The sequence below is a fragment of the Staurois parvus genome, unplaced genomic scaffold (assembly GCF_062004578.1).
Source record: "Staurois parvus isolate SC_StPar_1 unplaced genomic scaffold, SC_StPar_1.0 ptg000172l, whole genome shotgun sequence".
In the NCBI taxonomy this organism is placed as follows: Eukaryota; Metazoa; Chordata; class Amphibia; order Anura; family Ranidae; genus Staurois; species Staurois parvus.
Window position 1 is genome coordinate 13,251,429 of NW_028317968.1, and position 26,754 is coordinate 13,278,182.

Genomic DNA, 26,754 nt, shown 5'->3' on the forward strand with positions numbered 1-26,754 from the left:
TACAATACAATTTTGGTACAAGAGGAAACCGGGCTCTGCTCATTAGAGCTTACAATCTAGGAGGCTTGAGTGATACAAAAGGTATTAACTGTGGAGGGATGAGCTGATGGAGGAAATAAAAGGCAGTTTACTAGTTATACTTCCATATCTGCAGCAAGTAACATGGCAGCTCTTTCTGGCCATCTAATGGTAGCAGTGTATAAAAGTGCCCCACAGCTTCTCTACAGTCCATGATTAGGCAGAATATATTTTGGAAACAATATTAAAAATACATGTACTTGTTACAATGTGCCTATAATATGGTGTTGGAGGGAAAAGGTCTGGGAGGTATATTGAACTGCTCTATTAAATAATTGGTTGTATATAGAGGTCAAGGTAACTGGACTCCATTGGTTGTATATAAGGGTTCAAGATAACTGTACTGCTAAGCATGTACTTTTTAGTGACCATGTAAAATAAAGTGTAAATAATTTTAACAGAAAATTATGGTTTGAGACTTTATCTTTGTGAAAATCTAGCAATACACATATCTATACTTTCTGAAATATAATGGGGATGTGGTACCTACTTTTGGAATTACTGATAAAGTTAGTTCATATATACCTTGTCGATATACAATAGCAATAAATGTCACCTAGATGCCAGACTATTTTAAATGAAGTCCTACTACAATAACATACAAATTATCAATTCTGCACCAAGCTATATTTTTTAAAGGCTAAGTTCACTTTTGGAGCATATTACAACAATTTCTGGGGTGTAACATGCCCCAACTCCCTCCGCCTCATTGTCCATTGACACTCCTGCTTTCAAACAAAAAGTCTCTACAAAGGTACGGGGAAGAAAGCTGGAGGACATGTCTGCAGGATACTGACATTACATCCACGATCCATTGATTACGGCTACAGTGAGGGAGATTTACTAAAACTGAAGCACACAGAATCTGATTCAGCTGTGCATAGTAACCAGTCAGCTTCTTGGTTTTATTAAAAGGAAGAAAATTGCTGGTCAAGCAGCCAACTCTGGCCAATATGCAAGCACAGATCTTGAGGAGGTTCTGACGCAGCAACAACAGGCCCTGAAGCATGCTGACACAGCCCACCAAAAGACAAATTGCTTGCTGGATAAACAGATTGCGGACCTACAGAATGCAATAAACCAGCAAGCTGAAAGGTTTCAAGATGGCACCTGTATGCAAGATAGCTATGCATCAGGCCTTACAAGAAATGTTGATCATAGACAGCACTGAAGCATATCTGGCACTTTTTGAATGGATTGCCATGGAAGATTGACTACATAAGACAGATTAGGTGGATATAGCGGTCCTTTTTCTGATTGCTGATCCCTGGAAGGCATACTGTACATTGAATCCGCTTGCAACTAAAGTGTTGAAGGGGGATTAACTGATCAGGCTGGGAAGACTCTAACCATAAGAATGTGCAGCTTCATTTCCTGATGTACCTGCTCCAGGACTGGCTGTAAGTTGAAGTACTGACTCACCATCCTTAAGATTGTGGAGCGGATTACCCAGAGTTACCAACTCCTCAGAACATTTTATTGTTCTTATTTTTTACTGACAAATTTAGTGACAGAGCATATATACAGTTGTGTTCAAAATAATAGCAGTCAGACATCACTAACCTGTTCAATCACTGTTTTTTGGTAGAAATGATATTTCTACATGGCAAATAATTTACTAGCAGGTGTAGTAGAGTAATCCAACAGACCCAACAGTCATGACATGCATGCTGCTGATTCTGTGTAATTGAATCACTAATTGAAAGGGGCATGTTCAAAATAATAGCAGTGTGGAGTTCTATTAGTGAGGTCGTTCATTCTTTGAAAAACAGGTGGCAATTATTGCCCTTATTTAAAGAAGGAAGGCAGCAAATGTTGTACATGCTGGTTACAGTGCATTTCTCTGTAAAATTCTGAGGAAAATGGGTTGTTCCAGACATTGTTCAGAAGAACAGTGTACCTTGATTAAAAAGTAGATTGGAGAGGGGAAAACATATAAAGAAGTGCAGAAAATGATAGGCTGCTCAGCTAAAATGATCGCAAATGCTTTAAAATGGCAACCAAAACCTGAAAGACGTGGAATGGATAGAAGAATGGATAGAAGAATTGCCAAAATGGCAAGGACTCCGCCAACTATCAGCTCCAGGAAGATCAAAGATGGTCTAAAGTTACCTGTGAGTACTGTTACAATTAGAAGACGCCTATGTGAAGCCAAGCTATCTGCAAGAAGCCCCCGAAAAGTCCCACTGTTGAAAAAAGACGTGCTGAAGAGGTTACAATTTGCCAAAGAGCACATTAACTGGCCTAAAGAGAAATGGCGCAACATTTTGTAGACTGATGAAAGTATGATTGTTCTTTTTGGGTCTAGTGGCCGGAGACAGTTTGTCAAATGACCCCCAAACACTGAATTCAAGGCACAGTACACTGTGAAGACAGTGAAGCATGGTTACGCAAGCATCATGATATAGGGATGTTTCTCATACTACGGTGTTGGGCCTATTTATCGCATACCAGGGATCATGGATCAGTTTGAATACATCAGAATACTTGAAGAGGTCATGCTGCCTTATGCTGAAGAGGAAATTCCCTTGAAATGGGTGTTCCAACAAGACAACGACCCCAAACACACCAGTAAACATGCAACATCTTGGTTCCAGACCAACAAGATTGACGTTATGGAGTGGCCAGCCCAATCCCCGGATCTTAATCCAATAGAAAACCTGTGGTGTGACATCAAAAATGCAGTTTCTGAGGCAAAACCAAGAAATAGAGAAGAACTGTGGAATGTAGTCCAATCATCCTGGGCTGGAATACCTGTTCACAGGTGCCAGACGTTGGTTGACTCCATGCAACACAGATGTACAGCAGTTCTCAGAAACAGTGCTTATACAACTAAATATTAAGTGATTCAAAGGAAAGCAAAATCTTCACACATTTTTCAGTTTATATAGTGAATGTTTGAGTTTGTAAGGAAGAATACAAACACTGCTATTTTTTTTAACAGTCTAATATTCACTTTTCTTCAATTTTTTAGAGAAACAACACAAACTTGATATATTTTTCTTCATGTTTTGATTTGGAATAGAATGTGTAGTGTTCCCAATGCATTTGTGTGTATGGAAATAAAAGCTATTCGAAGGATTTTGAGCTTTATTCCCTTTTTTCAACACACTGCTATTCTTTTGAACACAACTGTATATTGCTTTCTGTCTCAGTATTTGCTGTTCTCTTGATTCACCTAACATATTCCATAGAGGTCTTACAGTAAAGCTGATCTCTGTGTTTTATTACAAAGTGTGTGCTTTTGATTGGTCCTTGCACTTACACTATTGTACGCTACTGAGACAATTCTTGGGGTTGAGAAGCAGAGTAACAGAGTGAACAAACTTAAGCAGTCCCTTTGGGGGTATCGCTATCTATATCTATCTATATATATATATATATATATATAATCTTCTCTAGGCATAGAGTCTCCCCCATCACTGCACCCATTCTTTGTGAGGGGGAGGATCTGAAGATTTCTAATTCCATAGGAGAACTCTCTGAGCCTGGAAAAGGACCCTAGCCACAGCCTATCTAGTGGGAGTTGACAGTTGAAGGTCATCTAAAATACCCGGTAGGCAAGGCATGCGGAGGAGTGGGATGGATGTTTTGTAAACCTACATATACCTCCGTATTCACCACTCCCTCCCAGTATATGTGTGTTTTGGGGCATTGCCACAATAGATGAGTTAAGTCCTCGTGGTCCCGGCAACATTTACTGTATTTAGGTCATTCCAAAAGGCACATTTTGTGCAGCCTTACTGGAGTATAAGAAGTATACATAATTGCATGATTTTTTGGGGTTTATTTACTACAGCTGGTTCACTCAGAATCTCATGCATATCTGCATAGAAACCAATAAGTGTACAGGTTTTATTGCTAAAGCTTAATTGAACAAGCTGAGGTTAGACGCTGATTGGCTACCATGCACAGGTGCACAAGATTCTGAGTGAACCAGCTTTGGTAAATCTTCCCCTTTGTGTCACATTTAGAGAACATTCTTGCATTGCCTGAATTGCTTTCTCCCAATAGTCTTCCAAAAAAAGTACCAAGGTCCACCCCCCCACTGTTGTTCCACCGTCAGAGAGAACTATTTCAGATATTTTGTCTGCAGCATGGTGTAACAGCGGGAGATAAATCCCTTAGGTGTAGTAGTAGTATTAAACTACTGTGCTGCCACAGCATGCATGAGTTGAACATAGTAAAACGCATACAGTGGTAAGGAGAATCTATTCTGCAGCTCTTCAAAAGAGCACAGCGAGCTATTAATGAAATGCACTTAAGGTTTGTATCTTAGCCAACTCCGGATAGTTAACATTATGCCTGATAGGACTATATTGCATAAAGCTAGTAACCTGCTGGAGTCATTTGGACATGTTCCATATTTTCTGTAGAAGGGCATAGGTGGGCAGACGTGTATTGGATTTGGCAAAAGCTGCAGACTCTAGGCCAGTCTGTCAATCAGGTACATGGTTTGTTTAGCGTAAAATGTGTATAGAAGAGCCAAGAGGGGTCAAGAGGAGTATACATCCCTTTGCAAATATGCTGCAACTGAGCAGCAAGGTAGTAGAGCCAAGGATGGGGCATAGCAAGACCCCCTGCGTCCTTTGGGCATGCAGGTATTCCATCCTCATCTGTGGGACCTTATTATGCCACAGCAATAGCCAAAAATAGAATTAGCCTGACTTAGTGTATTTTTACTGACAAACTCAAATAGGCCAAAAACTGCAATTGCAAATGAAAATGATCAATATTTAAACAGTATGAACAATAAATACAGTAAGTACAAGTAAACTGCCTTGCTTTATGGTTAAAAAGTAAAATAGGCTAGGACTGCACGCTGGTTCACTCTCCTTTCTTTCTATTCTTCACCTCAGTTTTTTTAAATGAGGCATATATCCGGGCCCATGGGCCCAGAAAATATATATAGACTGACGGCTCCACCCGTGCGGTCGTCTCTTGGCTTCCATTCTTGTTAAAATGTTTGTTGCACATTTTTCTATCCATGTATGATTGACTGAACTTTCATCAATATCCCCTGCGTGGGTAATTGGTTTTTGTACTATATCTTTTTGTTGCAACAATAAAAAAAATATTGAAAAAGAAAATATGCCTCTAATTGTCCTAATGTGCATGGACACATAGGATAACATTGAGCTGCTTCTACAGGTAAAACACAAAACTCCTGTAGAAGCCCTGATTTATAAACCAATATGCATGAAGCCTAACTAAGGACAATCATGCTGCTATAAAGATATAGATTGCCACGTTTCTTGGTGAAGGAGGAATAGCCTCCACACCCACTGATAGTAAGGCAAAGCAGGGGAAGCTGAAGTCAGGAATTTCAAAACCTGCTCTACCATTTTAAAGATAGGCCAAAAGTTAGATAGGGAGTGACAAGACCAGAGGATGTGGAATAATGTACCTAGGTTTCCACAACCTCTCCAACAATTGGTTGACATATTCTGAGTGAATTTAGATAGGTGGTGTGGTGTTGGGTTCCATCTCAGTGGAACTTTTTGGGTCAATTTCCATAGGTTTACACTGCTAGTCACTGCATATGAAACAGTTAGAGCCTACATGCACTGTGCAGGTTTGTATACAGTGTCTAGATCTTTTTCCCATGAGGTAATGGAAGATGACTTAGTAAATTCTGACTTGTAGTTTAACATTGAGTAGAACAGTGAGATACCTTTTGGGTTGGTGCAGGCTGATTGGAAATTATTGAGCAAATTGCCACGGCAAGGAAGTTTATTGCTTCTCACTGTGAGATTAAAAAAATGGACTATCTGCAGTTATCTGTAATGTTCACTGTCAGGTAGATTAATTTCTATTTGTCAAATACTAAACATTTTTATAGCTGAGCCTACATAGAGATCGTCCAGAAGCCTTATTCCCTTTTAAGATGCCAATTTTTGAGATTCAGAACAGCGAAAGTAGAGCCAAGGTTTATATTGGAAATGGTAGTGGTGTGGTTTTGAGAGAGCTCAGCTGGGTATTACAAAGCGTGCACCATGCTGTCAAGGTGGCTTGAATTGTTGGAGAAACATGAGCGGATTTACCCGACAGGAATCTGCTAGCTAATAAGTAGTTATATAAACTATTCCCTGGTATCTTTGTGACCACCTAGGGCAGTGATGGCGAACCTATGGCACGCGTGCCAGTGCTGGCACGCAGAGCCATCTCAGTGGGCACGCCAGGAAGAAGAGGAAGATGAGCGCACACGGACCGGCCATCCAGATCTCGTCCACACTGGACCCCCATCAAACTACATTTCCCACATGTCTCTGGGGCCAGGGTGGGTGTGGACGAGAGGAAACAGCTCCTATGCGGATCTGGCACCAGGGGTGATGTAGCCGGGGATGGGCGTGAAAGAGAGGAAGAGGCTCCCACACTGCTTCGGGGCCAGGGGCAACGTTTTCAACGTGGATGGGAATGAGCTGCTGGGTTGGAAGCCACACCGACACTGCCAGAGGTGAGATTAACTGCTTGCAGTGTCACCCAGCAGTGTCGCTCATCAGTGCTGCCCATCAGTGCCACCCATCAATGATGCCCACCAGTGCCCAGCAGTGTCACCCATCAGTGCCCAGCAGTGTCGCCTGTCAGTGCTGCCCAGCAGTGCCACCTGTCAGTGCTGCCCAGCAGTGCCATCTGTCAGTGCCCAGCAGTGTCACCCATCAGTGCTGCCCATCAGTGCCACCCATCAATGATGCCCAGCAGTGCCGCCGATCAGTGCCGTCTGTCAGTGCCTCCAGTTGGTGCTATTAGTCAGTGCCGCTTATCAGTGCCCATCATTGCTGCATATCAGTGCGTCATCAGTGCCTCATCAATGCCCACCAGTGCCGCCTCATCAGTGCTACCTATCTGTGCCGCCTCATCAATGCCCATCAGTGCTGCCTATTAGTGCAGCCTCACCAACGCACATCAAAGAAGAAGTATTACCTGTTTGCAAAATTTTATAATAGAAGCAAAGAAAACCTTTTATGTTTTTAATTTTTTGCTCTTTTTTCATTTATAGTACAAAAAATAAAACACTCGGTGATTAAATACCACCAAAAAAAGCTCTATTTGTGTGAAAAAATGAGTGTTGCATGACCGCACAATTGTCATTGTCAAGTGCAACAGCACTGAAAGCTGAAAATTGGTCTGGGCAGGAAGGGGGTAGAAGTGCCCGGTAGGCAAGTGGTTAATTGCAGTGTTGGCACTTTGAAATAAAAAAGTTGGTTTGTGTTGCAGTTTTGGGCACTCGGGCTCAAAAAGGTTCGCCATCACTGTTCTAGGGTCTCCCATAGGTGAAATATAGCAGAGTTAAACCACCTGTTAAGTTGAGCCATTATTGTCACAGTATAGTAATCATGAAGACACCTAGCTTTTTTTGCCTTTACAAAGATAATTATTTAGTATTGATTGAATAGAAGAAAAGTAAGAGTTGGGTACAGGTATTGGTAATGTGTGGAACAAGTACGAGGAACGTTCATGTCAAACCGGGATTTTTGAGTTTACATAATAAAAGAACAAATTTTAAGGAGTGGAAACTGGATTTATTTTTTTACATACTCCCCTGCTACATTTATACACTTACCCCAACGTTTTAACTAATGCCTGAAAAGCTTTGGCATAGAAAGATTTATCAGTACGCCTGAACCATCCTAGGTGAGCCTGCTTTAATTGGTCATGATTGTGTTCACAGAACTATTTGTCTCTTGTGCACTTTTACGACAGGTTAGGCATAGAATTATCCAGGATTAGGCATCCCACGTGCTGAATGTGCACAGGAATGACTGCTGTGGGCTGGGAACCACCACTGCTGGTATCATCACTGACGGACATATGGCCATCTTTGAAACATTTACAACGTTCAAATGTTTTCTGCGGCCAAGAGTTTCATCACCGTACTGTGATAGAAGTCTTCTGTAGATATCCGCGGGTTTTAGGCCTTCGTTCACAAGAAACTTCATCACCACACGCTGTTTCATGCACACACTGTCTGCCATCTTGATTACAGTCTCTGGACTGGCCCGCGACATGTGCGCCATTTATCCGTAATCAATAAGTGCTTGTACAAGCTATTGGGATTTGAGCACTGTAAGGTGCTAAAGGGATGTAGCCACGTTAACACTCCAAATCCTGGAGGAACCTTCTTCACACTGCTAATTACCCTTTCCAGCAAACGCTGCAATAAAAAACAATAGGGATTTTTAGTTCACACATATTGCAATACATGTTTAAGCTGGACAACTGCATCAAAGTAATCCCTCTATGGCCAGTCCTACTCTGCTCTGCCAGTGCAAATGCTGCTGTGGACACAATGCCAACCTGGGGCAAACAGACACAAAGTGGGAAGAGTTTAGGTCTGGCTACTAACCTACTATACAACAGAAACAAGATAAACCTCTGCTCAAATCTCCAATAGCTTGTACATGCATTTATCTATCAGGTGCTAAAGGGGTGTAGCCACATGTTAACACTAGAAATCCCAAAGGAATTCTATACATATTCCTAGATTGTAAGCTCTAACGAGCAGGGCCCTCTGTTTCCTCTTGTACCACATTGTATTGTAACTGGAATGTCTACCTTCATTTTGTCAAGTGCTGTGCAAACTGTTGGCGCTATATAAATCCTTTATAAAAATAATAATAAAAATACACACTGCTAATTACCCTTTCCAGCAATTCTTGCAATAAAAAATAGGGATTACTTTGGTGCAGTTGGCCAGTTTAAACATGTATTGCAATATGTGTGAACAAAAAGTCCCTATCCCAAAGGAAGTGCATAGAGCCATAATGGCTGAGTATATTGATTCTTTAAATCCAAATCCGGCCAAGACTTGAGTTATATACTCCTATTGCATTCTGTCAAACACCTTCTCTGTGTCCAAAGCGAGGAGCAGAGAAGGATTTCTTTATTAGCCAATTGAATCATATTAGCTAGGCATATTTAGCCTCCTGGATGCTTTTTCAAAATTGTCTAATAAGATCTGCCAAAGCTCATATAGTAGACGGGATAGGCATTCAGACAAGGCAGCCATAGGATTAGCTTTGTTCTGCATTTCTAAGAGGTGAACTGAAGCAATGGTGTCTTGAATCTGCTGCCACTTAATCCTAGACCCCAGTTTAAAGGAGAGGTACAGCCAAAGCTTTTTTGGCTGTACTTCTGTGGATCATAGGAGTGCAGTGTGTTCTGCACTCCTGTGACTTGTTGTCAGCTGACAGCTAAAGCCCGCTGTCGGCTGATGTCACACAGCCAGTCCAGGCTGGGGAAAGATCTTTACTTTAAATTGTGATTGACCCCAGAGTCTGGATTTGCACCTGGCTCAGCCTTGCAGCAAGCTGCTGAGAGCCTAAGCCAGCCAATCCCTTTCCCTCCACAGCTCTGAGCACCACTCTTTGCTCAGAGTGGCTGTGAGTACTAAACAATCATGTGATTTGTCACCCCTAGATCCGGCGGGGGACCGATACAGCATTGAGCCAATGCTGCATCCACCTAGGTAAGTATAATGTAGAAAAAAAAACATACTTTTAATAAATATTCCACGCGTGAATGTGCATTCCATAACACAAATGGGTCATTAACAGGACTTCTATTGGCCTCCAAAAATTTGGTTAAGTGTTGCTACAGGTTTGGTCTAGTAGAGGCATCCTGTATAAGTCGTGGGTTGGATCTCCAAATGAATGTGGAGTTGCCTGAGTAGGAGTCACCAACTGACATCACAGATGCATGGTCAGACCATATAATTGTGTTTTATATCCTGCTGATTTGATTTTCTAGAGGAGCCACTTATCTGCTAAAAATCTATTCTGGTATAAGAGCAGTGGTTCACAGAGAAATATGTAAAGTCTTTCTCATTGACGTAAGAGCAACACCACACTTCCTATAGGTCATTGGCTTGAAGAAAGGATTGCAGCAAGTCTTGTGTTCTGCGTGAGGTAGTGGTGGAATCCATTGTTGGATAAGGAGTAATAGTTAAGTCTCCACATATCAATAATGAACCCCTCTGAATTTTACAAATTTTCTTGAGTAGCCTGTGAAGAAATCTAAGCTGATGGATGCTTGGTGCATATAGGTTAGCAAGAGTATAAAGGATAGCATTAATATTACAGACCCAGATCAGATATCGTCCCGAAGGATCTTTGCATTCCTCGTGAAGCGTGAAGGAGACAGTGTCTCTTATGGCTATTAATACCCCCTGTATCTTTGCATCAGTGTTGGCTGTGAACATATGTGGGAATTCCCATGTGAACATTTCAAAGGTGTCTGTACGTGGGCGTGTGTCTCCTGTACGCAGAGGACATCACAGCTATGTTGAACAGCTTCTTTCCAAAGGGGGGGGGGGGGGGGGGGAGTTGGTGCTGAGCTAACTAATCTAAATATACTACAAAAGGTAGGAAAAATGGATAACCCACAGAAAACGTAACACATGTGAACCACAACGTAAACAGCACAAATAACACAAGTGCACTACCATATACGAAAACAAAGCAAATAAACACGTCCTCAGCTCAAGACATGTGCCATAGTAATATACGTGAACAATACATATGAAAGAGGAATAAAGTGGTAAAAATATATAAATAATGGAATATTGAATAATAATAAACTGGTATAACAATAATCAATACATAAAAAGTCCAAAAGTGATCTATACCAGTGCAAGACTAAACATGGATGACATGAATGTCAGAAAAGAATATAAATAAATGATAGGTGAAAAATAAGCAAAAAACACGCATCATAAATATTGGCGTAAATATTGCCACAGAATTGTATTGTATTGTGCTGTTTACGTTGTGGTTCACATGTGTTGCGTTTTCTGTAGGTTATTCATTTTTCTCACCTTTTTGTAGTTTATTTAGATTCGTTAGCGCAGCACCAACCCCCTCCTTTGTTGCATCTTCACTATTTGGTTGTATAGCTGGGTGCTAGCTGCTTTCCTAGACTGTAGGGTTGAGCTAAGTATTGTAGTGGCAGTGTGGGAGGTTTTTCCCTATCCTATATTCATGGCTTGATAAAGCCGCTCGCCAAATGCGAGGAGAAATTCCTCTGTGGCGAGCAGCTGCGAGCGGTGAGCACAGATGAAGCTTGGAGCGACTGCACCTGCGCTCCAAGCCTCATTGTGAAGCCGATTTCCGGTTTACAACTTCCGGTTTACAGCTTCTGCGGCACCGCTGCCGAGGGGACAAGTGCAGGAGAGGTTCGCTCTCCTCCGCTGAGAAGAGACACCCTCTCCTCACCCTCTCAGTAATGTATATGCCAGCTCCCCTGTACTCCATTATAGTGATAGGACATGTATACAGTATGTATATCCCAGCTCCCCTGTACTCCATTATAGTGATATGACATGTATACAGTAATGTATATCCCAGCTCCCCTGTACTCCATTTTAGTGATATGACATGTATACAGTAATCATTACTGTATACATGTCATCACTATAATGGAGTACAGGGGAGCTGGGATATACATTACTCAGTAATGTATATCCCAGCACCCCTGTACTCCATTATAGTGATATGACATGTATACAGTAATCATTACTGTATACATGCCATATCACTATAATGGAGTACAGGGGAGCTGGGATATACATTACTGTGTACAGTTTTATATTTTGGACTATTTATTCTAAAGAAAAATGTAATTTCATAAGCTTCAAGGGGGCATGGTTGGGGGCGGGCTGGGGTTGGGGGCGGACCTGGGCAAGGTTGGGTGGGGCAACTGGTGGTGAGTAAGTTTTGTGACCGGCTAGTAGGTCTGGACTCAAAATTTTAACCCCTGCTATATTCTTTCCAAAGTGACCTATGTTTAGCAGGGTGGTTAAGACCTCTAGTGTTCATGGATAGAAATTTCATAGCAAATGGTTTGCTGGATTGAGATGGATTTTCATGTTGTGGTGGTACTCACTGGAGGCACGGAAGGACCTCTTAGTGATCCATCTGGTGACAAGGATGGCCAGATGGCAATCCATGGATATATTTTGACGGAAGCAGCAGATTTCCAAAGGCAGTTTAGGTTTCACTGACTGTAGTAGAAAGATACAACCAACAGACAACAAAAATGGAGAAACAGTTAATCAAACAGTAGAAGGTTGGGTCAGGTGGACCCGTGTGCCGCACATGCTGCTCAGATGTTAGAAGGGAGGAAGAAGTTCGGCTTCGTGAAAACTCGGTAGATTAGGGGTCAGATCATACATCTATAGATAAATGCACTCAAGCGGAATTAGGTATGTTTACGTGCATTTTTAGCGGGGACTAGTAGCCATTGGGCTTCAATATGTTTAGTTTCCTGGGGCGGTGCATAAGTGGAGGATGATTCGGGAATGATGTTCCAGGTCTCCAAGGTGTGCAGGCCTTTTGCTACGGAATCTGTGGTATGCGTTGTGCTTCCCTGGCAATTGTAAGTTTGGCTGGGTTTCCCCACCTGTAGGTGCTCCTGTGATTTCTGAGGGCCTTTGTTGTCGTGTTTGAAGTTTTTACATTTTTGAAGGGTCTATTGAGACAGATCAGCATAGAATTGGTATTCCATGTATAGAGATGGGATTTGCTCCCTGTTGCGCATAGCAGACATCAGACGTTCCTTTATGTGGTAGAAGTATAGGCGAAGGATAACGTCCCTGGCAATATTGTCTTGTAGACAGGAAGGTTTTGGCATGAGCTGTATCCTGTCTATAGTCATGTCCATAGCGGAAAGCTCAGGCAGAATTTTAGAGGACATTTCTGTGACAGATGTGCTAAGATCTGACTGTTGAAAAGATTCAGGAATTCCTCTGATTTTCAAATTATTGCATCTGCATCTGTCCTCTGTGTCTGCCAGCTTAGCCTTTGCCCATTCCATCTCCTCCTCATTGGTGTCATGTGCCTCAACCAAGTCTTTGATGGTTGTAGTAAACTCTGTCATTTTAGTCTCGATAAGATCAACTCTGGATTCTACAGCCTGCAATTCAGTGTTGAATTTATGCATTCAGGACATCATGTCTGCATGGAGGGAGCTCTTCAATGACATGAGCATATCCTTTTAGCGTGGTGTCTAACACAGGCTTGTTAGTGGTGGGAAAGAGACCCAATGTGTAAACTCCCTTCTTGCATGCATTGCTGTCCAGCATAAATTTCCTTCTCTGGGCTGCCAAAGTATGGAGTGGATGCAGGAGAGGGATGTGATTGCTGGGAGCCTATGTCTGACTGAGAACCAGGTGATTGGGTCTGCTGCTATGGTGAGCAGGAAGCCTTGGGAGAGTACGAGCCAATCCATTTTGCCGTAGCTTCTGTAACTGCTGGGTGACGAAAGTAGAAAGTTTCTGCGGGCGCCATGCCTCTTTTTGTTTCTTGGTTGTGATCCTTGGGCTCCTGGGAGGCAGACTGTCATATAGGATTGTAGATGTGACCCCGAGAGGCTGCTTTGTGCCCCTGTGCCCATTAAGTCTGGAGTTCCTCAATCATGCGGCCATTCCAGACCTCAGCTAGACACGGGGCCATGGGCCATTTTTGTTTGCAGTCTTTCCAAGGAAGGTACAGCCTTTGCAATCAAGAGCCTTGATGCCCCACTCTCGTTTTAATGTACAAAGTATGGAATGAGATAAAGAGGATCCTCAAGAAGTATGATGCTGTTTCTAAATACTTACCTATTTGGGAGAGTGGGCATTTTTGGAAATCTAGGCACGTTACAGGGTTTTGCATGTTGGTACTCCAGGGGTTTCAATTCCTAAATTGCTTTTGCAATGCCAATATTTTCAGGACCTGCAACGGGAGTTTAGCATCTCTTCTTGCAGGTTCTTTTAGTACCTTCAAATCCGACATGCCCTCTCAGCCCAAGCAAAACAGACCAACATAAGAGTAATCTTCAGGCCACTTATGGATCTGTTAGCTTCTGCTATGGATAAGAAAGGACTTCTCTCCTCCCTTTATAGACTACTACTGAATAGATTCCTGGGCTGTCTTCACATACTTGGCAGGAAAGGGTGAGATTAAGGATATTGGAACACTTGATGATGAGACTTGGCAGGCTGTCTAAGAGAAAGTTCTAATGGTGTCCCTCTCATCTATTCAAAGACAGTCCAGACTATTTGTCATTCACAGGGTGTATAGAACGCCACAAAAGCTATTTCAGTGGAACGGCAGGGTGATCCAGATTATCGTAGATGTGGCGGGAGATCTACACATGCTTTGGAGTGCCCCAAGCTAGTTCGCTACTGGCAACTCATAATAGATACTAATAACCGGGCATTCCAGACAAACCTGCATAATTTAGTCTTTAACATGCATACTAGAATTTTTATATGAGGAAACCTTTACTCCGCAAGTTAGAACCTCTAATACTAGATTATTATACATGGTATATAACTGTATCACATTAAAATGACTCTCTCCTCTTCCCCCTATGTTTGAGCAGAGAAGAGTTGACCTGTGTGTGCCAATCCTGAAAGAGTGAAAAATTTTACAGCAGGGACCCCATACAAATTTTAAAAGTCAAATACAAAAAATTGCAGCGCTTGAGTGTATAATACAGGGAATTAACATGAATAGCAGATTTAAACATTCATATTTCGACATGCACCAGATCCCACACTCTTAAATTGTTGTAAACAGTGATCAGATAAGTAATGAAGATCTATCCGACTAATCAAGGTGCCTATAGTGATGGGGATGTTAAAGTCATAAGTTCTGTGATGTATCCAAACAAATCCGTGACTTCCGTGATAGGGGAATAACTGTATAATGCACTAACCAGATAGCGCAAGTAAATGCGCATTGGAGTATAATGACCTACTCCTGGTCACAGCCAGATGGTCCTCAGCGTGAAGCCCTCAGGAACACCAGTGCACCACTCTTGCCGTCTCCTACCACCAGGGGGAGTGCGCCTCTTTACAGTAACACAAAATCACTTTATATCCTCTATCGCCAGGATTGGTGTGCTTTCATATCAGGAGATCATCTCAGGGGCTCAGCAATAAGACCCAAAAGAAAGAAATCTTGATAGTGTAGTATTTTTATTCAAAGATAAAAAGTAAGTAATACTTACATGGTAATGTCCAACAAAAGCTGATGCATAGAATCCAAAAATATGGCCGACAGTCAGATGCATGAAACAAGTGGATGATCAATGGTATGAGAGGTGTCCTTATCTCTAACACGTTTCGTGGCAATGGCACATTATCAAAGGGAATGTGCCTCTCAACCTTGGTCCCTTATATATAGAGGACCTCTAATTGACAAAAGACGCATTTTCGCGTCATTTTAGCGCTACTGCGCATGCGCGAGGCCAAGACGCCCGCGCATGCGCAATGCAAGCCTCCCGCGTCATCGCGGTTAACCCGCGCATGCGCAGATAGTACCCGGCGGCCATTTTATAGAAGACCAAGACATGCAGAGCCAGAAAAAGCGATCCACAGCCCAGAAAAACGGGGATTGTGATGGGAGAGAACCCACCTAACACATCTTACAATGTTAGGAGATCTCAGCATCACAGCAATCATTAGGGGAGGGTGATGAGGAGATATCTTTAATAAGCAAAGGGATAAACCATGCCAGGTGCTAGATGTAAATGTTAAATCTTGGTGTGGTAGAACTACAAGTACCAGCCCCCTATGTTCATGCAAAAATGCCAGGGGCCATCAATATAGATTTTTTTAAAAAACAGAGCAAAGGTTACATACAACACCAGAAATGTCATAAAAGGACAATTAAAGTCGACAGTGATTAAAAACACGATTACACACAGCCAATGTAATGTGCAAAATATAAAGTGCGAATAGTCATATAAATAATAATAATCATATGATCTAAATAATAATAATAATGATGATCATAAACATAACATAAATGGTCATAAAACATAATGGAAGTTAAAATGAAATAAAATAAGACACCAATATCAAAATAGCCCCTAGGATATTCCCTAGGAAACTATGATTAAAACAAAAGCAACCCCATATGAATCACTGGGGGGCATTAACAATACCTACCCGTGTGGAACATATCCACATCAAAATTTGTGTACCAATGGTATAATGGATAATTTGGATAATAACCAGTGCGAATAGTACATGTTAAAGAGAAAAAGAATACGCTCATACTCCAGCTAATTAATGGAAGAGGGGGGGGGGAAAGAGGCCCCTCGAGGTAAGATAATGATGTTATAGAACCATAGTTTCCCCCGGAAGCCCTAAAGATACATCAATGTCGATAAGACATACATACTGAATATTTGCTGAGATGAGGCAAGGACAACCCAAAAGGAATTACCTGGTATCCAAGAAACAATTTATGTCCACATCAATATTTAACCCATGTGGGGCAAGTGTTCTTAATAAAAAAATCCATTTAGTTTCAAGTTTTGAAACTGCTCTTAACTTGTGTACTCCTCTCCAGTGTTTATGTATTGTGTCAATTCCTATAAATCTCAAGCCATGTGGGTTCTTATTATGCGCTTGACGGAAATGTAAGGAAAGTGAATGTTCCTTGAACCCCTTGTTAATATTCTTAAGGTGTTCCCTCAATCTATCACGAAGTCTCCTAATAGTCCGTCCCACGTATTGCTTCCCGCATGTACACTCCAATAGGTATACAACAAAATTTTAAAAGCTTTGGGACCCATGACTGGAGGTGACTGACCTGGCTCCCCTAGCACTAGTGTCAATTCAGATACTTCAATGTTACTACTGCTAGTAAGCTACTTGGCTTCTTTAAGTGAAGATATCAGTGTAACTTAAGCAAACTGGAACACAGAGCTAGCTGTTCTATATAGTAGTTGTACACTGTAAAAAGGGCATGCTCTAGTTGAGTTATGTTAACAATTTAACCTGGGTGGGGCAGTGGTATTATTCTCCTGCATACTTCTTGTTAAGTTTTAGATAGAACTTTATCGCTCCCCTCTTCGCCCATTTGAGTAGTGGGGAGAGATTAGCACTACACATACTTCTTGGATACTAGCTTGAAATACTTGTTTTACCCGTCTTTCTTGTGTTTTTGTATTTCTTTGTATATACTGTATCTGCTTGGCATGTGAATGCTGCTCACTGATACTATATTATGGGAATGTAAGGCTGCTGCCTTTTTTGTGTTTTTTTTGTTCTTTTTTTTTTTAACCTACAAAACCTTTAATAAAAATAAAATTATTAAAAATGTTATGAATGAGCTCTGCAAGCTGTTTAAAATTGAGCAAATATGGATTTCTATGTATCATCACCAAACTAATGGGTTAATTGAGTGGTTCAATACAACCCTAAAGGGAATTATTACTGCCTCATTTTGTCATTTGTCATATGGGAGATCTCCCAGGTATCCATGGGGATCTCACCCTTTGAGTTGGTTTACAGTCAACACCCCCATGGACTACTGGATGTGGTTAGAGGCATGGAAATGAGAATACACCCTATCAGAACATAGTTGAACACCGTGTGCAAATACAGGGCTGAATGGCAAACGTGATGCTCATAGTCAGAAAGCATTTAAAGGCTACACAAGAGGCTCAAAACCAATTATAAAATTAGTCCACCAAGGTCAGAAAGTTGCAGCCTGGCCATTGAATTGTGATTGAGTTCTTTTATTGTTTACAACTATTGAGTGCAATATCCAGCAAAATGGCAGAGATAGTCGCAAAAGGCATTCACTATAAAATCTACCAGCCCTACCAAATCTATTGTGGTAACCTAATGAAACCCTGGAAGGAAAAAGATAGTGCTCCAGACAGTGCACCAACATCCAAATTTAAAAAAAAGCAAAAATAAAAAAGACTCCTGTCCCAGGAGAGCTGGGATTCTTGCAGAAAAATCTGGAAATTTTCTTATATTTGCTGGGTAAATGTAATTAGGCATGATATTTTCGCAAATTATGGTGTTCATGTGAATGGCAAACCTTACTAAATTCATGAAGCCCATCATTAAATTGTAGCAGCTGAGATTAAAAATATATCTTGTGTGTTACCTCTCCTCCTCTTAGTTCTCATTCTATGACTGACTATGAATGACTGCAACCCCAAGAAGTAAAGAGTGTGGGTGCCCCTTTACATCTAAATCATTTCATTTAGGAACTACAAAATTATAGGTACTAGAAAATTAAGAAATCTGACCCTTGCTGATATATTGGATTCCTCACTTTCTCAGCTCTTTCACCTAGGTCTAATTTTTCTGGCAGCTATAAGTTTGCAGTTATTATGCTGAAAGATACATCACAGGTAGGAATAGTAAGTAATATTAACATTATAGTAAAAGCTTTATTAAGGTAAGCATAAGGCCTAGTCACAGGATCTTTTAACTCTCTCTCTCAAATTTCTTGACTTGCATCTCTGTTTGTTTTTAACATGTATGGTTACCTTAAGCATTCCCATTTCAGGAACCTGCTGTTATCAGCCTCAGACTTCAACAATTACAGTGAGAAGTTCCACATGCTACTGCACCTTGAAGAAATACAAATGGAGATTGACATCCGAAGATATGACCAGAAAGAACAAAAAATGCAACCGCATCCAAAAGACAGACACATCCTAACTCTTGATGTAATTGCACTATTTTAGATCACTGGAGAGATCCAGGATCAAGTTATTGTTAAACTTTTAACATGGCTGCCTCTTAGGCATCGAAGGTCAGGCAAATGTTTAGTTAAACCTTCAAAAAGAAAAGGTTCAAAGTGTACCTGTGCCCAGACCAAAGTCTGTATATTTTGATTAACCCGTTTACACCAAACTCACACATATATTCTGCTTCACAGAGGTGGGCCGCCTTCTGAAGTATCTCATATGTGTATTTGGCTTTAATGCGGGAAATGTGCTCCATCATGAAGATTGAGCTGTCACCAACGAGCCCGGGTCTCCGTCTAATGATCAGGAGCCAGAATAAAATACAATGTACTTGTAGAAAAAAAAAAAGGGGGGGGTATTTGTTAAATATAGAAGTGTTTTAGAATAGGGCATGATCTAGATTAGGGTCAGAGTCAAAGGTCACAATCCATGTGTTTTTAAGTAGGATAAAAAAATAGGTTAGTGTTGGTGTGTAAAATTAGGTTAAAAAACAAACAAAATGCACATTGTTTTTTTAAGAGAATTTATTTCAGGGTTTTCTGTGGTTGTGGGCCATTATAATGACAAGAAATGTATAGCTAAATTTAGGAATATATTTTTTTTTTCTTTTGGGCGGGTTTTCCTATTCATAATAGGAAAAAAATCAGGAGGCCACCATTGCTATTTATCACCAAAATGAAGCACAATTAAAGTCCTTAAAAAAAAAAAAAAACCCACAAGGTATAATTTGTCTGGATATGCTAGGGAATTAAGACTATATGTACTGGTTTTACTTACACAAGCCAAAATTTTGATGTAAAAGTATAACTAAAGGCAAATTTTTTTTTTTTAATTTTGGACAGAGGCGAGATAGATTAGAATATCTGGTTTTTATTGCTCTCTCATTTAGAGATTAGTCCTCTCTCTTTGTCCTGTTTACCGTTATCATCAAAAGTGAAAGTAAAAGAAAATACCACAATTTGGGTTGTCCCCAGGACAGCAATAGAGGGGAAATCTTCCAATTGGGACACTAGTTCTGGTGACCTGAGGGGCCCAAATGGATTCTCCTAATTTGCAGGGATTTTCTCTCGCTTCCTATTGTGGCTATAGGACAGGCAGTGAAAGTAAATCTATCCAATGGGACACAGATGCCAAAAAACTGACAGGAGTTATAATCCTCCCTTACTCTATCCAAAATGGAAAAAAAACAAAGTTTTGATTATAAGTCTACTTTAGGTTTTTTTTTTTTTTTTTATCTCCAGGCGTGAATGGGTTAGCAAGCCCTCACTGACCTCTGTAGTTTCAACTACGGTAAAGTAATGCATCTTCTAAGATCTCAAACATAGGTTTTGAAGTTGTGCTTCAGTTGGTTTCTTACAGCTGTTTGTTTATAGTAGAAGGCTGGCAAGCTTGCATATCCTGCCTCCCAAAGAAAATAAGTTGAAAGAAGCTGTGGTTTCAGTGCCTCTGTTTTAAACTTTGAAGGTGAATATCTCCACAATGTCTACAGCTGCAGAGGTGAATTAGAGTTGAAGATAGAACTATGAAAACTGTCATTGTTGAACACTCCTTTTGTTAATGCTTATTGCCTTACAGTCAGGAGGATGCAATTGTTCTGTACTCTCTGGCTGAATATCCAGCAAGAAGGATGCAGGTTGGGTATACTGACTTGCTTCATGTTTGCTTTTAGTAAGTGACTCATGTTAGTAAAGTCAGAGACCACCAGGCAACTATCATTTTCATAAGAATATCTGAAATAATGGCCTTCATATTTCTCTGAGTTGAGTTCAGGGTCTGTCAAAATGTAGTATGGTCAACATTTGCCCCCCTACGTGCAAGTGACAGCAGAAACTGGAAATAGGAGCAACATATAACTACCCTCTGCATTCCTATTTTAGTCATCCAGCATAGCTAGAATTGGGTGTGATGAATATTTTGTTTTATGTTTGTATGGCACTACCCCATAGGAGTTGCTGAAGATTTAGGTCCCCCTATTGTCCTGCACAGCCAGGCAACATGCATTTCCTTTCATATTTGCACTTCAGAGACCGTAAACATCCCAGGCTCCACTCTCCAGCTCTTGCCTTCACAATCTTCCACCTGAACTCTCCTGCTGAGCAGGCTCTATCACAATTAAGGGCTGCCCTGGCCCCATGCCAAACCTCCTGCTTGGGGATTGACCAGGGTCCCCTAAGTGTGCAGGCCAGCCCCTCCTCACACTTGCCCACTGCTTCTAAAATGTTCTCCATGATCCTAGATCTGGGTGAAGGATCAGGGAACTGACCTGAAGAGCCTCTCAGCCCTGATCCAAATTCAGCCCTGCTATTGCACTCAAGCTGTTACTCAGCCACTGACTAAAAACTGAGCACTAGCTCCCCCTGACTATCTAGAAAGGCGCTACATGTGAATAGCTCATATAAGATGAAAAGGTTAAAAATTCTGAATCTTTTGTTTTTTTGTTTTTTTTCCTGCCATAGGTCCCTGGTGTGGCTGAAAATAGACCTTCAGTATTAAAGGGAGACCACCTATTTGTGAGTTTGTCTGAAGAGCCAGAGACACCTGAAAAAGTTTCTTATAAAGGTTATGTGCATGGTGTTGAATTAGAGAGAGTCAGACTTGGATTTTCCCATCAGTAAGTATTTCTCCATTTGTGTTTTTAATATACAATAACTAATTGCACCTTGTTGACCTTAATAATTTTGCAATAAAATGCATGCATCATCCTCTGCAGTTGAGTTGTTCACATGCATTTTTACATAATGCAAGAGAAGGGAGGAGGGATACAAAGAAAGATAAAGAGGAGGAGAGTGAACTCCTCACTGAAAAAAGATGATCAGGACTTTAAGGGTGCCAACAATAATGAGAAAGTTATAAAAAATAAAGCATTTATTACAATCATTTAACATTCACATGTATAACATATAAATTTGAGTGTCCAAAATTGGTAATTGTACTTGTTAGAGTATTTTATATCTGGTGAATTACTTCTCAACATGTTTTGTCTATTTTAAGGCTTCTTCAGGGGACATTAAATCTAGCACCTACAACAACAAATCATGCGAATTACAAAATATAATACATAACAATAATCATCTTAACAAATCAAATAACCAAATTATGTAAATTAATAAAAAAAACAAACAAACATATTGTCACATATAACATAAACCTAACTCAGAAAATCGATGAAGGGTAATTACCAGCAAATACATAACTGGCTCAATTGTATGAAATGTCTGTAAGACCATTAATAAGTAGTTTCAAAGAACAAAGAGTTCAATCAACTTGGACCTAAAGACAGCTCAGATGGTTGGTAAGGGAACCCATAGGCTAACTGCAAAGATATACAGAAAAAGAAAATCAACTGCCACCCAATATCATAGGTTTGGTTAACATCTTAAAGCAGAAAGAACCTTAGTTTTATACCTATTAGAATGGAGATATCATAGAAATACTACTCAATGAACACTACTTATCACCGCCATAACAGTGGCAATACATCAAGGAAAAGGCCAGAGATACCGGTCCAAATAGAACACTGAAACAAAATATATATGGTAAATTAAAAGCAGAGATCAGGTAAAAGCAATCAACCTGCCAATGATAGGAACATTCATGATGGGGATAATATTGAATTTACCTCAATTATGTAATTCGCAAAAACCTAAAGGAGAGGTGGCAGCGGTAAACCAAGGCTCCATAGAAGCCCAATCCTCAAAAAAGACCAATGCTAAAAAACAAAAAAACCTCAAAAGAACATTAATTTAAATAATAGTGGGAGACCTATAGTTGAATGCCAGTCGCCAGCCTGGACAGATATCTATCAGGTCTCACCACAGCATGCTCCAATGCCACAACACCACCTCCCCATCACACAACAAACAAACCAAGTCAGTTCCTTTAAATAATGTTTTTTTTCCGCCAAAACCAACGTCACTGACTTAGCGACGCCAGCGCCTGTATAGGATGTCACGTCCGCCCTCCAATGAACAGACAAAAAAAGTACTTGTTACCGCTCAAAAGGTACAACAGGCCACAATAGTTAGATGTAATGATGGGTCAATGCTGGCCCACAATGCACATAGATTACTATGAGGTATAGATAAATCCATCTAAGTGATACAAGGAAGACTAGGTGGACATCCTATAAGATGCAAATCATCCATCGAAGCGCCAAACGTCCAGGTTGAAAACGGAAGAATATCCATAAAAAAGGGGTACAATATACATAAAATACTTAGACCGAATAAAGATGCCCTTCAAGGATAAAAACATTGGTAATGTAAAAATACATATCTAGATTAATGGAGGGCAGAGAACATCTATAGGATCATGAATAGAAAGCCATTGATAGGAACAAACCCAACTAAGATATTGGAACTATAAAAAAGATTTTAAACTTATAAAGTCATTTAAACCTGGAGGTTTAGTGGCCTGCAGAGTAAAAATCCATTTGGTTTCACGCTGCAAAAGAAGATTGTCCTCCTCCCCGCCTCTCTCATGGATAGGGATGTGCTCTAGAGCAAAACATTTATTTTTGATAGGTCGTAGTTGTGGTAAAGACCTACATGTCTACTGATAGGTGTTTCAGGTCTTTTATTGTTTATTCAGGAAATATGAAACACGAATCGAATGTGCTCAAAAAACATTAATTTGGTTTTACCCACATAAAATGCCCCACAGTCACAAAACCTTAAATACACCAGACCAATAGTTTGACAATTGACTGAGCATCTTGGTGTGTACACACGTCCGTTAGGTAGATTAACAGCAGTAGCCTTTAACAAATAACAACAATAATTACATTTACCAGAGGGCGATGTTCCCCTTGATTTTAGATTTGAGTAAATCTTTTCTAATATAATGACTCTGTACCAATTGATCCTTCAAGGATTTGGATCTGTGAAATGTAATCTGGGGTGAAGGGCCAATATATTTGGAAACTGTATCATCTGCCTGCAACAAATAGCAAAATTTTCCAAAAATATCACGCACTAAATCCTCTTGGCCTAAAAAACGAGTAATAACTCTAGTAGTTGAAGAAGGTGATCGAGTTTTAGATTGGTGAATTAATTGAAACCTGTTAAGGTTTGTATCTCGATTATAGGCTTTCCTCAAGCAGGGACAAGAAGAAAATGTACTTCTAAAAGATATATATATGAAAGCGTTGTATATTTGTATGTCGTGATGTGTTTGATAGTCAAATGGAGTACATGCTATGTATAAATCACAATGGAACTAAAAAGAGAGAGAAAAGAACACAAAGAAGGGAATGTACAGAGGCTTGCACTACAGGCTCCACTTAACACCTCTCCAGTGCTCCCTGCTGTCCAGTCTACATTCCTGTTCACTGTTCCAGATTACAACTAGAAGGCCTTGTGCTTTGTTAACCCCTTATGAGCCTATTTACCATCAACATGTGAGTGGTTTTATTTATGTTCACCATTAAATACATCTTACAGTCTACACTCAGAGGCGCTGTGTTTTCTCTTCTTGTCCACTCCAGAGTCATTGCTTCTCTCTATCACAGCTCGCCGGATGTCTCCAGGCCGTTTGTTCCACCGCCAGCTCCTGGCCCCATACTCCGCCTAGAGATTATGTGGACTGCTTATTCCATGTGCCTGTCATCCTTTTTTTATTTCCTCAAGCAGGACCTACTATAACCACACTGTAGAAGGCGTGTCTTTAAAGCTTTGACTTCATTAGCAAAATCCATGAAATTTGTACAATTGCATTTAATTCTAAAATACTGACTACAGGGAATACTTGATATCAGGGGCTTAGGATGTGAACTTGTAGCGTGAAGAATAGTATTGCCTGCTGTAGATTTTTGATAAAAAGAGGAGCCAATGCTACCATCGTTGTTAAATATCATAACATCTAGCAACGTGATAGCTCTTTGATCACAATTTACGGTAAATTTCAAATTCAATTGGTTATTGGTAATTTTGGACAAAAATGATTGTAAAGCAGAATGGGTGGCTCTCCAAATAAACACAACATCGTCAATGAAATGCCAGGTGATTATATGATCCACATCATCCTGGAGGTCCTCTCTTGAGAAAAGTTGACGCTCCCATACCCCCAGATACAAGTTCGCATAAAAGGGAGCACATCGGGTCCCCGTAGTGACACAATGCACCTGGAGGTAATGGGATCGTTTGAATAGAAAAATGAGAGTCAAAATGAACTGCAAAATTTCTAGAATTGGTTATATTGATGGGCAGAGTGGCCTTGTTCAGACAAAAATGGTTTGACAGTGGATATCCCTAGATCGTAGGGGATTGAATTGTATAGAGCCTCGACGTCTACAGCAACTAACCATGCTCCCTCAGGGACATGCATACCATCTAAGGTTTTTAACAAATCAATCGTATCCTTGACGAAGGAAGTCAAGGAGATAACGTGGATATAGGTATTCAATTAATTGACTCGCCTTTTTAGTGAGGGAACCCCTTACCGGATACCATAGGGCGGCCTGGAGTTTTCGTATCATTTTTATGGACCTTGGGCAGAGCATATAAAGTGGGAGTTTTTGGGTCCTTAATATTAAAAAAATTCTGTGTATTTTTGTCTATAATTCCCCGACAATAAGCCTGATTGATAATGGCTTTATATTCAATAATCGTCTAAATAACTCGACTTGATGGTATTGGTTTGTACCAACTTTGATTACTCAGAATGTTTGTTACCATAAGTTCACATTGGTCAGAATCCATTACTACAATGTTGCCCCATTTTGTGTGAGGGGTTGATAACAATGTGTTTGTTGTTTGGAAGAGCGATTAAAGCTTGTTGTTTAGCATGTGTCAAATTGGACGTAGGCAATTCCTCCCAAGAGGTGTCTTGAATAGCCTTACATACCTATTGTGTAAAGGCCCAAATATTAGGGTTAGCTTGTAAAAGAGGAAAGGAATTTGATTTAGGTTTATAGGATATTGGAGAGGGAAAACAAAAATATTTTCAACATCATCATTGGTTTCACAGTTGCCTTCCTCCAATAATTCCATGAGGTCGCCAAGTGATCTCAAGTCCTGAATGGTTAAATCCTCCCAAATAGGATTGTCCAAAGAATTAGTGTTAGATTTAGTGCAGTCCTTATCAAAAATTACTTTATACACCAATCGTCATGCAAATAAATGTATATCCTTGATCAGGTCAAACTGGTTCACCTTCTGAGCCGGACAAAATGTCAGAGCCAGACGAAGGACATGGACCTCATCAGGACAAAGTTGAATCGAAGAAATGTATGCATGCATCATCACCTGCAGTTGAGTTCTTTGCATGCATTTTTACATGTTTTGCACTTTTTTATTTCATGGTTTGTAAATACCTATGCAAAAATGCAGGAAAACAGATGAAATCATACACTTCAAGGTTCAAAAGCATTTTAAAATGCAAAATGTATGCATTTTGGGGGGAGGGAGAGAGATTTTCTTCTTCAATGCTACGTTTGTCTGAAATTTCAGAACATGTAGTGGAGAAGGGATGAGGCCTGGTGATGTGTTATCAAACTGTGTATGTAAACCTTAGTTTAGGCTATTGAGGTATCCAACTATTTTTTGTTAAGCAGACTGTAAGCGGAAATTTTTTTTAAAAAGTAGGCAAAAGTTTTATCAACCAGTTATAAAAGCAAAATCTTAGTATAGTTTTATATTGACATGGTTAAATATTTTTTGGTCCTTTCCTTTATTAGGCAAGGTTATTTGAAATAATTTTATTGTTTATTTGATTAAAATTAGTAGATGGTATTACCAGTATCCCTCATATGATACTGGTATAACTGAATGTATCTACTACTTATAGTGGGTATATAAAAGAATTGTCCCCCTTTTTAAAATAATCACATTTGTTGCTTTGCAGCCTGAAATGAAGACACACAGTTTTTGTTTTTTATCCAGCTGTACATCCAAGTGAAAGATCTAATACCAGCATGTCAGAAAAAAATAAAAAAATAGAATCGCTGCAATGGAAACATTGTTTTGCCTTTTTTTTATTTATTTTTTAATATATATAATTTATTTATTTTTTTTACTATTTTTTTTTTAAACCCTCGCTGAGATGCGTTGGTGAGATATCAGGGATCTAAACAGAGATTGAGACCGAGAAGGAAGATTGAGGACACAGATTTCAATCTCCATCTCTGCAGCTTCAGCAGCACAGAATGAATGGATAGGAATATCTCTTAGAGAGCTTTCCCTTCATTCA

At 40.2% G+C, this 26,754-nt stretch overlaps 1 protein-coding gene across 1 annotated transcript in view; it reads left to right on the top strand.

Annotated features, from left to right (window-relative positions):
* MOV10 (Mov10 RNA helicase) overlaps positions 1 to 26,754 on the top strand; it is a 129,490-nt gene that overhangs the window by 53,083 nt on the left and 49,653 nt on the right. The window contains exons 7-8 of the mRNA XM_089676727.1: positions 18,384 to 18,546; positions 21,024 to 21,178. Coding sequence (XP_089532853.1) covers positions 18,384 to 18,546; positions 21,024 to 21,178 — 318 coding nt within the window. The remainder of the gene's footprint in view (positions 1 to 18,383; positions 18,547 to 21,023; positions 21,179 to 26,754) is intronic.